The 12,366-nt window shown below is 39.3% G+C and overlaps 1 protein-coding gene across 7 annotated transcripts in view; it reads left to right on the forward strand.

Moving 5' to 3' along the window:
* UNC79 (unc-79 subunit of NALCN channel complex) overlaps window positions 1-12,366 on the forward strand; it is a 149,815-nt gene that overhangs the window by 48,677 nt on the left and 88,772 nt on the right. For all 7 annotated transcript variants that reach the window (XM_048854188.2, XM_048854187.2, XM_048854189.2 and 4 more), the window contains 7 exons: window positions 553-693; window positions 4,436-4,657; window positions 7,319-7,546; window positions 8,400-8,541; window positions 8,971-9,053; window positions 9,144-9,292; window positions 12,154-12,311. In XM_048854188.2, the coding sequence (XP_048710145.1) occupies window positions 553-693; window positions 4,436-4,657; window positions 7,319-7,546; window positions 8,400-8,541; window positions 8,971-9,053; window positions 9,144-9,292; window positions 12,154-12,311 (1,123 nt within the window). The remainder of the gene's footprint in view (window positions 1-552; window positions 694-4,435; window positions 4,658-7,318; window positions 7,547-8,399; window positions 8,542-8,970; window positions 9,054-9,143; window positions 9,293-12,153; window positions 12,312-12,366) is intronic.

The raw sequence follows: 12,366 nt of genomic DNA on the forward strand, positions 1-12,366 counted from the left end.
TCACCAATATTTGAAATTGTTTGATGAATCTACTGAGGAATAATGAAAAGAGCTTTTCAGAATGGCCACAGGAATTATGCTGATTGGAGCCTTGGGGGACTACTACAATACAAATAATAAATAGTACTAGTGGATACACCTAGAGAATAATTATTCATGCTAGTAGTTGTGTCATTTTTGCTTCACGAAAACATCTTGTGAAAACACCTCACATCAGAATGTTTGTGAGTAAATGGGGCCTTAAATATCAGCAAAGAGAGTTGTCAGGTTTCAGTTGCAAGCATATTGGAAAGAGCTCTTTGTAGTACTCAGACAGGTCTGCTTGGCTCTGATTCAGCCAGGTACTTAAGCATGTGCCTGACTTTAAGCACGTGCCTAACTTTAAGCACAAATAGTCCCATTGACTTTCACTTCAATCACGTGAGTAGTTTGATTGGACACATTTTTATGGACCTTGTTGAAGTAGGGGCACGGTTAAAGTATTTATAAAGGTAGTTAGTATTTTTGGTCCGAGCTGAAAACTCATGCTTTTTTATTTTTATCTTTCTTTAGGTGTTATCTGAGTTAGACATTGTGGTTCCTCTTCAGCTACTGATCAGTATGTTTTCCGATGGAGTTAATTCTGTCAAAGAGTTAGCAAATCAAAGAAAATCAAGAGTCAGTGAACTGGCAGGGAATCTTGGCACTCGAAGGGTATTATCTTTCGTCTTGTTTTTTTTCTTTTTCTCCTTAAAACAGTTTCCCTTTTAATTTGCATATGAAGATTTAAAAACTTGCTGCCAATTACTCTAGCACTTGATAGGAAACAAAGTACAGATTTGGAGAGTGATAAAAATCAACACAGCTTAAGTTAATGCCAGCCTCCCATTTGATCAGTTTTAATTTATAAATTAATAATTTGGTAGAGTGTAATTGTGAAATCTCTTTCTGAATGAACTGTTTCACTTGGTGTATGGCATCTATATAATAGCTAAGCACTAGTATTTATTTTGTGTTAACTTTTCCAACAATTTTCATTCTCTGTATCTTCTGTCCACTACTATCAACCAGCAATTTTTAATGGACATCTGGTCATCTAGGGTGAGCTTTCATATTCATGTCGCACGTGTTTAGTAGGGCCTAGGCACTTATTGGTGGTGGTGACAGAGCAGAATTCATTTCCTTGTCCCTCCATTTTTCCTTGTATTTCACCTAACCTGCCTCTACACTCTCCAATATTTACCTCTGATGGAAGAAGAGAGAAGCAGCTTCCTTTGACTTATTGCTAAGAGCTAACACTTTGTCCAATAGGCAAACCTGCTTAGAGGCTTTTTGAGGGGGCCTTTTTGGTGGCAGATGCATATTCAGTCATTGCAGTTAAATTAAATCCAATCCTGTCTCAATTTCTCTCCTCTAGTCCTTAAAGTGTTATCTGCTGGTAATATGTCAGCAGACAACGTAGACTCTGAATCTCTAGGCTGTCTGCTGTACAAATCAAATGAACCAGTTCGCAGCAGCACAAACCCAAACTGGCCAATATTTAACTCATGCGACCAGCAGCAATAGATCAGACATTTGACTGAATGCTTCTCTAACAGCTCCTCCATTTGCAATGGATTCCTCTATCTGACTCTGGCTTCCAAAATTAATTCACTAGTCTTAAACAGAGAAAATATGAAAAATAAAGCAAACATATTTACTGAAACCTGTGCATAAATTCTGAAAATCTGTTAGTACTTCATTTCTAAAACACTGTACTGTTTCTTGTGTAACAGAAACACAAGCATGTGTCATAAATAACGATCAGTGGAAGCATGTCCTTTTGCTTTCATCAGCCTTATGAATTCTGCTCCTTGTGACTCAGAACTGTAGAGTTTATCCTCTGATTTTCATATTTTAACATCACTTCCAATCTTTACATTTTTGCTGCATTTAGTTACTTTTAGTTGAGTTACAGAAAAACAACGGAAGATTCTGCAGTTACTTGGCATGCAATGTTTATGAAAGCAGTGAATATTTGTTTGCTGGCACTGCAGGTGAGGTGTGGAATGTTTCTTTCATGTTTTAGCACACCTATATTGGGCCAAATTCTGCAGTAGAGGTGCAAAAATGAATGTAAACTAAAGCCACTTGTTAAAATGTGTTCAGGCTTTAAAATTCCAAATTTTGGATTCTGTGGAGCAAAAGAAGATAGGTTGGCGCCCACAGGCATAGTGAATATTCAGGAGAGAACAATGTTATTATTATGCTAGGAGTCTGACTCAGAGGCAAACAGAAATACTGCTAAATGACACCACACACAGCTCATGTGACAGTCAGGTAGCTTAAACTCAGAAGGTCAGATCCTCAGCTCCACTAATGGTGCAAAGGGGCTAAAAGCTGCCGCAAATGGGCAACTGAAGAATCCCTGGGTTGTAGAGGGATCCTCATCTGTTGTAGCATTGGCATTGCAGACAGCAAACTCATAGAGGATAACACAGCCAGTCCAGGACCACTGTAGAACACCGTACAGAAGAAACACATAGGTTGACTATACTGTATTTCAGACAATAGTTGGCCTAAAAGTAGACAAATGTGTGGTCTGACAGTGTACTTCCTTGCACCACTATGGGATTTTGTGTGTGTTACTGGGAGTGATGTGGGGTGCCTATCATGGTGTGGATGTAAATTTTCTGTATCTATGTTGCTTTATTTTATATTCTCTTGCTAGTTGCTTTTCAGCTATTTGACACATCTAGGCATCACCTTAGTTGACACTATTTTCTTAAAAAAAAGAACAGGAGTACCTGTGGCACTTTAGAGACTAACAAATTTATTAGAGCATAAGCTTTCATGAGCTACAGCTCACTTCATCGGATGCATAGAATGGAACATAGAGTAATATACATATACATACATATACATACAGATAAGTTGGAAGTTACCATACAAACTGTGAGAAGCTAATTAGTTAAGATGAGCTATTATCAGCAGAAAAAAAAAACTTTTATAGTGATAATCAAGATGGCCCATTTAGACAGTTGACGACAAGAAGGTGTGAGGATACTTAACTTAAGGAAATAGATTCAATATGTGTGATGTCCCAGCCACTCCCAGTCTCTATTCAAACCCAAGTTAATGGTATCTAGTTTGCATATTGATTCAAGCTCAGCAGTTTCTCGTTGGAGTCTGTTTTTGAAGCTTTTCTGTTGCAAAATTGCCACCCTTAAATCTTTTACTCAGTGGCCACAGAGGTTGAAGTGTTCTGCTACTTGTTGTGAATGGACACAAATCTGACACCAGGAATCATACCATGCAGAAACTGGTAGGAGAACTCATCAACCTCTGTGGCCACTCAGTAAAAGATTTAAAGGTGGCAATTTTGCAACAGAAAAGCTTCAAAAACAGACTCCAAAGAGAAAAGGAGTACTTGTGGCACCTTAGAGACTAACCAATTTATTTGAGAAAGCTCATGCTCAAATAAATTGGTTAGTCTCTAAGGTGCCACAAGTCCTCCTTTTCTTTTTGCGAATACAGACTAACACGGCTGTTCCTCTGAAACCTGAGACTCCAAAGAGAAACTGCTGAGCTTGAATTAATATGCAAACTAGATACCATTAACTTGGGTTTGAATAGAGACTGGGAGTGGCTGGGTCATCACACATTGAATCTATTTCCTTAAGTTAAGTATCCTCACACCTTCTTGTCGTCAACTGTCTAAATGGGCCATCTTGATTATCACTACAAAAGTTTTTTTTTTTCTGCTGATAATAGCTCATCTTAACTAATTAGCCTCTCACAGTTTGTATGGTAACTTCCAACTTATGTGTGTGTGTGTGTGTGTGTGTGTGTGTGTGTATGTATGTATGTGTGTGTATATATATATATATATATATATATATATATATATATATATATATATATACACACAGATAGCTTATGCTCTAATAAATTTGTTCCTCTCTAAGGTGCCCCAATACTCCTGTTCTTTTTGCGGATACAGACTAACATGGCTGCTACTCTGAAAACTATTTTCTTAATATACCCTCTTTTTTTTCATCAGCCACTACCCTGCATTCAGAGCATTTGTGGGGTTAGATTCCTTTTGCTTATCATAGAATGTCAGATCAGTGTAACTTGTCTCCTTTATCTCCTGTAGTCATTTTCTGGCCAGTTTACACTAGGAGGCCAAATTCACCTCTGATGTAACTTTACTGAGATCAGCAGAATTACACCAAGCATTAATTTGACCTCAACTGTCTTGCGTACACCAACATGTACATCAGTGCAGAATTTGGCCCATTGAATTTATAATATATTTTAACGTTTAGTGGCATTAAGAACCAGTTGAAAATGTACAAGAAACAGCCCTAACAGGGAACAGTAAACCACTTTCCCTCCTTTCCTTTAGTATCGTACTAGCCAATGCCCAAGTGTTTAAAGTTGACTTGCGTGTATCCACTTTTTGTTTCTTCAGGTGAGTGTTGCCTCTGATCCTGGGCGCAGGGTTCAGCACAATATGCTGAGTCCTTTCCCAAGTCCTTTCCAGAGCCCATTTCGCAGCCCCATGCTCAGTCCTTTCCGTAGCCCTTTCAAGAACTTTGGACACCCTGGAGGGAGGACTATCGACTTTGACTGTGATGAAGATGAAATGAATCTGAACTGCTTCATACTGATGTTTGATCTCATCCTGAAGCAGGTGCCAGCAGATAAAGAATTTCGATTGTTAAACTGATGCAAAAATACAGTTCTCAATACTTGAAACCCACCTATGTTTTTTCTGAGTGACCTGAAAGGAAATTAACTATTCCCATGTTTAGATGAACACAAAAGTCAAAAGACATGAAAAATATGTGGATCTAAACAGTGTAATCAGACTGGTCACTTTATTGGGACTTTGTAGAAATCAATTTACAGCTGTCAACATGCAGAGTTTCATAGATTTAACTGCAAGTGTGATTTTAAACTAATTTGGTTAAACTGGTACAAAAGGCACTGTGGACACTTGTTTTGGTTTAAACCAGACTTATTTTAGTTTACTTTAAGTCAGTGTCAGCACTTGTCTGTACAAGAAAGTTGCACAGGTTTAATTTAAGATATAATTTTAAATCACTTTAGTTAAATTGATGGAAACTCCTTGTGGACAAGTTGTTGAATTGATTAGGCTGAATCAAAATAAGCCACACTTAAACCAGAATAAACGTGTTCACATAGAGGTTTGTATTGGTTTAACTAAGTCACTTTATAAACTGATTTAAGGCCAGGTCTACGCTAAAAAGTTAGGTTGACCCAGCTAAGTCGCACAGGGGTGTAAAAAAAACACATCCCTGAGTGACGTAGTTATGTCGACCTAACCCCCAGCATAGACAGCGCTAGACTGATGTAGAAATCTTCCTTTGACCTAGCTTCTGCCTCTTGGGGAGTAGGATTGACTATAGCAACAGGAGAACCCATCCCATTGCTGTAGTGAGTGTCTACACTGAAGTGCTATAGCAGGACATCGACAGTGCTTTTAAGTGTAGACACTTCTGTAGGTAGACAAGTCCTTAAGAACAGAAATAAACAAAACCAAAATAAACCACTTTTCAATTAAAATAAGTGTGTGCACATGGATTTGCACTAGTTTAGCGAATTTCTTTTAAGTGGCTGCACTAATTGCAAACTTATCTGTTAAGAACCCCTAAGGTCTATCTTCACTAGGGCCATGTCTACCAATGCAGCTGCTCTATGCCAGCAGGAGAGATCTCGCCCATTGACATAATTAAACCACCCCTAACGAGCAGCGGTGGCTAAGTCAGCAGGAGAGTGTCTCCTGTCAACATAGCACTATAGACACTGGTGCTTCTGTCTGTGTAACTCGGGGTGATTTTTCATATCCCTGAGCAACGTCAGTTATACTGGCAAAAGTGCTTGCGTAGACATAGCCTAGGAAAAAGGTGTGTGTTGAACTTGAGTTATCTAACATGAGGTAGAATCCTAGTGAAGGCAGTCTGTGGTTTTCACGTGAGTTAGCAAGTCGAGTTAAAGACTGGGGGAGCCTCACTGCTAACCAACTGCCTTGTGTTCAGCTAGGGTTTTACCTCATGTTGGTTAGAAATGCATCTCTTTTCCTAGTGAAGACACCTCCTTAATGGGGATGCCTTCATCCAATGTTAAGGGATTCAGTGGCACTTAACCAAGTGTTAAATTGGTGTGACATTCTGAGCTCTGATCTTTTAATATAGAATTTACCAAATGAAGATTAGGAGCAGCCGTAAAGATGAAGTGCAGTCAATGTCTTTCTCATTCTTGTCTTTTTTATTTCATGTAGTGTTTTATTTCATTTAAGTCTTTCCCAACTTTTTTTTAAATGGCTTCCTTTCAGTTTCAGAACAGCTACTTAATCAGGATGAAGAAAAGGAGTACTTGTGGCACGTTAGAGACTAACAAATTTATCTGAGCATAAGCTTTCGTGAGCTACAGCTCACTTCAAATGGCATATCCCAGTATAATGCTCTCTTGATATAGGTCCTAATATTCAGAAATGGCCTTTGATTTGCAGTGCCTCCATTTTTGGTCCCCTCCCCCTCCACCCCCCCACTAACAGCTGATTTGTAGGTGATTAGCAGCTCTAAAAATCAGGCTCAGATTTCAGATCCCAGCCTCTGCTGAAGTCCCTTTGTGCTACTCCAGTGATTCAGAGAGGACAAAGTTCCCTTGAGTAGACAAATTAGGATGCTCCTGGTTGGAGGAGTCCCAGGGTGGCATAGAGTTGTCATAGGTAGCTCTACACAACCTGCTGTCACAGCCACTGATTTAGGGGCATGGCAAGAGTGTAGGAAGGAAAGAGGATGTGGCCAGAGCGCTGCTGTGCTCTGATGATCCTCAGCTGGTGTAATGGCCCCTTGGGACTGTTACCAACTGGGATAAATGAAAGGAGCCCAGGTGGTTGGTCTGACTTGTGCTGAGAGCCGAACTGGAACCCACAGAGTCAGGGATCAGGGGAAAGCACAAAGTTAGTGTAAAGCCATCTTTGTCTCTCCCCTCAAGTCCTGCACTAAACACATCTCTGCTGGACCCAAGGATGGCGCTAGGGCTGAGTTTTACAAAGTGGTCTAAGTGATTTAGATACCCATCTCCTATTAAAGTTAATGGGAATTGGACATGCAAATCTCCTATGTGGCTATGAAAATCCCACCCTAGGTGTCTATAGTTGGGCACCCAAAATCAGTGGCTGCTTTTGAAACTGTGAGCCACACTACATGTCATACTCTGTCTCGTTAATTTAATACTGGCAGTAATGTGAGAATAAGCAGAATAGGAAGAGCACTGATCATTAATCAAATAGTTAATTTCTTACCGTTCTGTCACTGACTTTCAGATGGAACTCCAAGATGATGGCATCACCCTGGGTTTGGAGAACAGTCTCTCGAAGGACATAATTTCCATCATAAACAATGTATTTCAGGCCCCTTGGGGTGGCTCTCACACCTGTCAGAAGGACGAAAAAGTAGTAGAATGTAACCTGTGCCAGTCTAGCATTCTCTGTTACCAACTGGCTTGTGGGCTGCTGGAACGACTAGCTCCAAAAGAAGAAATCAGACTGGTGGTAAGTAGTGAAACAAATAGCTTATGTAATTAAATGACAAATTATGAGAGTTCTCCCAAACTCCTGTTTTAATTAGCCTGTCATAAGGAAATGAACTGCACTGATCTTATACATAGAGGAATTCCAGAGCAAAATTCCCATTAACTTCTCAGATCTCATAAGCTTGGATGGGAAATCTTCAAGGCGCACTCGGTAGCAATGATATTGATACAATAGTTGGCACTCTTCTTTCTATATCAGCATTGAACCAGTGCTGGCAGGGCTCTGTTGTTGGAGGTGATGTCTTTCCGATAAAAAGGATGCTGCTTTGTGCTTTTCGTCTTCAAAGTTGTTGTATATAACTAGTTAAAACCAAGGGCCAAGATTTTCAAGTGACTAGTGATTTTGGGTGATTCAGTTTTCAAGTGTCTGATTTGAGGTCCCTTAAAGGGGCCTGATTTTTAGAAAGTCAGGTCCCTCGAAGCTGGTTCAGGTTGGGCACCCCACATCACTAGTCCCTTTTGAACATCTTAACCAAAGTTCCTGGCCACTTGTGATCATTAACGATCCTTTGTTACTTTTTATGAGAGTTACTTGAATGGCCAGATTTGAGACTGCTGACAGTACCACACTCGAATGTACAGTCCATTCATGCTCAGTTTGGGCCCCGTTTATGCATGCAGGATTTAACTTAAAGATCAGGTTTTGGCCTTGTGTATGGAAGTCTGTACATCAAGAAATGAATTGAATTCTTCAGTTTCCCCATCTGTAAAATGAGGACGATGATACTGACCTTCTTTGTAAACTGCTTTGAGGTCTACTGATGAGAAGTACTAAATAAGAGCTAGGTATAATCATTATTGTGTCCTTATAGGAGCCCACAGACAACCTGGAGGATAGTCTTCTGTATACCAGACCCGAGTTTATTATAGGAACTGAAGGGGAAGAGGAAAATAAATCTGCAACAAAACATGGAGAAAACCCAGGAAATCATACAGAGACAACAGAAAATGCTAGTAAGTTAGGAGGACATTTGAACTAGGTGTTAAATGAAGCATTGGTTTGGCTTTATTCCTTAAAAAAAAGATACAAATATTTGAAGTAGCCTTGCAAGTTCAACAGCACGGAATTGATAGTTTTTCATGCATTTAATACTTTTAAAATTTGTTCATTCTATGGGAAAGTTGCATTCCATTTATACACTTATATAGCAAAATTGTTGGACCAAGAAAAAAATCATTAAAAAACCCATTCCTTTGATCACACAGAAAAATTTTATGGGTCAAATTAATTCCTGATATAATTCTACTGACTGCAGTAGAGATACAGCTGGGATGCATTTGCCCTTTGCAGCAATCTCACCTTCCCTTGGTTTATTTTCTAGTTTCATTCCCAACCAGCAAAAGAGATGATATATTAATGACTCTAATGTAACTTGATTTTAGCATCAATAAAAAATGACACTGAAAGAAAATTCTGTTACCAGCAACTTCCGGTTACGTTGAAGCTCATATACACTATATTGCAGGTACAGCTGATTACTTTTTAAATTTATATATTTGATTTAATGACATCCCTGCTTTGAGAGTAGTATTAATTACATGAATTGCTTGCACAGGAAATGGCCAGATTTGAAGAGCCAGACATTCTTTTTAACATGCTGAACTGTTTGAAGATTCTCTGTCTTCATGGGGAATGTTTGTACATTTCAAGAAAGGACCATCCACAATTCTTAGCTTACATTCAAGATCACATGCTGATTGCAAGGTATGCTTTTAACCCAGGAATTGTCATTTTAATTTATATTACAGTTAATGCTTCTAAATTCCAACCAGAATCAGAGGTCCATTTTGCTAGGCATTGTACAAACACACAGTGAGAAGCAGTTGCTACTTCAAAGATCTTACAGTTTAAATAGACAAGATAGTCAAAGGGTGAGAAGAGAAACAGAGGCACAGAAAAGTGAAGTGACTTCTCTAAGGTCACACAGAACCCATGTATCCTAACTCCCAGTCCAGTGCTCCATTTGCTAGACCACTGTGCCTCCCTGATTGCAGTGCAAATTTGGTTCCAGGAATGGTCATATATTGTCCATGAAACTGATTTGTGGATAATAAAAAACCAGTTCAAGGAAAAGCAGATCAGAATTATGTACAGCATGTGAATTTTATTTTTAAATCATAAGTTCTGTTTTGAGTGCTGTGGGCTGAAACACTTGCTGTAGTTTATTTTCAAGGAGTTTGGCCATGTGAACAACGAACTTGTCATCTCATTTACTAAGAAACTGACATTGTGTAGATCTCATTCCTTTCTTTCCTCCCTTCCCTTTTGTCCGTTATTGTCTCTCCTTATGTCAAGTCTTATTGCTCTGGGGCCCAATCATGTAAACACCTTACTAGCGTAAGTAATTCAATCAGCTTTGGTGGGACAACTTATGTGAGTAAGGACTTGCAGGATTCATCTTAAATTGTTAAATCTTCAGAGCTTTCTTGGATTATTTATTTGTCTGTAAGGCACTACGTGCACTTGTGGTGCAGTATAAATAATGATAATAATAATAAGGGTTGCACAATATCTCTGTTCTCAAGAGTGCATATGACAGTGTTTATATTAGACATTAGCTAGAGCCGGTAGAAAATCAGGAAATTCTGGTATTTGACATTTTGTTTTTGTCTGTACATACAAGGCGATGTAGTCTAATTTAGTTGTAACCACTCAAGAAAGAGATCTTGGAGTCATCATGGATAGTTCTCTGGAAACATCTGCTCAATGTGCAGTTGCAGTCAATAAAGCTAACAGAATGTTAGGAACCATCAAGAAAGGGATTGATAATAAGACAGAAAATATGATGTCACTCTATAAATCCATGGTACACCCAGTCCTTGAATACTGCATGCAATTCTGGTCAGCCCATCTCAAAAAAAGATATATATTAGAAATGGAAAAGGAACAGAGAAGGGCAACAAAAATTATTAAGGGTATGGAACGGCTTCCATATTAGGAGAGATTAAAAAGACTAGGACTATTCATCTTAGAAAAATAGATGACTAAGGTGAGATATGCTAGAGGTCTATAAAATCATAAATGGTGTGGAGAAAGTGAATACGGAAGTATTATTTACCCCTGCACATAACACAGGAACCAGGGGTCACCCAATTCAATTAATAGGCATCAGGTTTAAAACTTAGATACAGAAGTATTTCTTTACACTATGCACAGTTAACCTGTGGAACTTGTTGCCAGGGAATGTTGTGAAGGCCAAAAGTATAACTGGGTTTTAAAAAAAAAAACCTAGATAAGTTCATGGAGGCTAGGTCCATCAATGCCTGTTAGCCAGGATGGTCAGGGATGAACCCCATGCTCTAGGTGTCCCTAAACCTCTGACTGCCAGAAGCTGGGACAAGATGACAGGGGATGGATCACTTGCTAATTGCCCTGTTCTGTTCATTCCCTCTGAAGCATCTGGCATTGGCCACTGTCTGCAGATCAGCTACTGGGTTACATGGACCATTGATCTGACCCAGTATGGCTGTTCTTATGTTTGTCAGTTCCAAATCTGGATGAAAAATTGAAATATTGAATTTTTTTACTGGAATTAAATGTTGAAATGTTTAGGTTCAGTTTGACAGGGAACTATGTCTGCCTGAGTTGCTGCAGTGCCTCAAAGGGGTTGTAATTTGGGTACATCCCTCCTCCCCATTCTCTTCTATGGACCAGGCTCCTGTCACAGACTGTATTCTCTGTAATTCGCCACAAAGGGAGCATCTGGAGGGGAGAATGAGGTGCACCATGGGAGATAGAGTCTGGCTGGGGAGCCCAGCCCACAGCGGGAGAAAGAGGGCATGAAGCATCTGAACTACAGCTTCCATGAGGCACTGCAGCTGCCCGGGTGGACGCAGATTAATGTTGAACTGACCCGAAACAAAATGTTTAATTCAGTTAAAAAAAACTGAAAAGTTTTTTGATTCAGGAACGCCCCGTCAGAAATGAAATATTTCATTTAGATTTTCCCAATAAAAAAAATCAAAAACATTTTGGTAAAATTAAAGTTTTACCGAAGACAACTTAGATTTTGCAGGAACAACGTTTTCTATAAAAAAAAAATGGTTCGAAAATTCCCTGCTACCTCTTAATATTAGCTGAGAAATATGTCATTTGGCGAGGGTAAAACCAAAGGGGAGTAACCAACTGTAAGCAGGTGCCAAAGCATCACTGTTGGAGAGAGGACACCAAATGAGATAGACCTTTGATCTGATTAGGCATAGCAGTTCCTGTGTTGCACACACTGCTTGTTTTACGAGCCAGATGTATGTTTCTCATGTGGAGTAATACATTTCTGTCTCCGTTATGCTGGTGAATGTCTATCATAGACAATTTCCAAAAAACTGCTAGAACCTCCCCCCAAAAAATTAATTCAAAATGAATATAGATGCAGGGGAATATGGGACTTCCACATACAGCAACATTGAATTGTTAACATGGGTGCTGGGTGTAACTCACAAATGTTACCCCTTTTCTTATTAAGCAAATTCCCCCCAGCATCATAATGTCGACATTTAATATGAAGGATGTTCTGTGAAGTAAAAGACAGATTCTGTGATCAGATTTGCTTTTGTTGGTCCTTCTAGCTTATGGAGAGTAGTGAAGTCTGATTTCTCTCAGCTTTCTTCATTGGCTGTCCCACTTCTTCTACATGCTCTGTCGCTTCCTCATGGAGCTGATATTTTCTGGACAATCATAAACAGCAATTTTAACAGCAAAGATTGGAAGATGAGGTTTGAAGCAGGTAGGTCTGAGAAGTGTATGATATTTGCATGCGGGTTAATATGGCAGGGAAGAAG

This window comes from Caretta caretta, chromosome 6, assembly GCF_965140235.1.
Source record: "Caretta caretta isolate rCarCar2 chromosome 6, rCarCar1.hap1, whole genome shotgun sequence".
Lineage (NCBI taxonomy): Eukaryota > Metazoa > Chordata > Testudines > Cheloniidae > Caretta > Caretta caretta.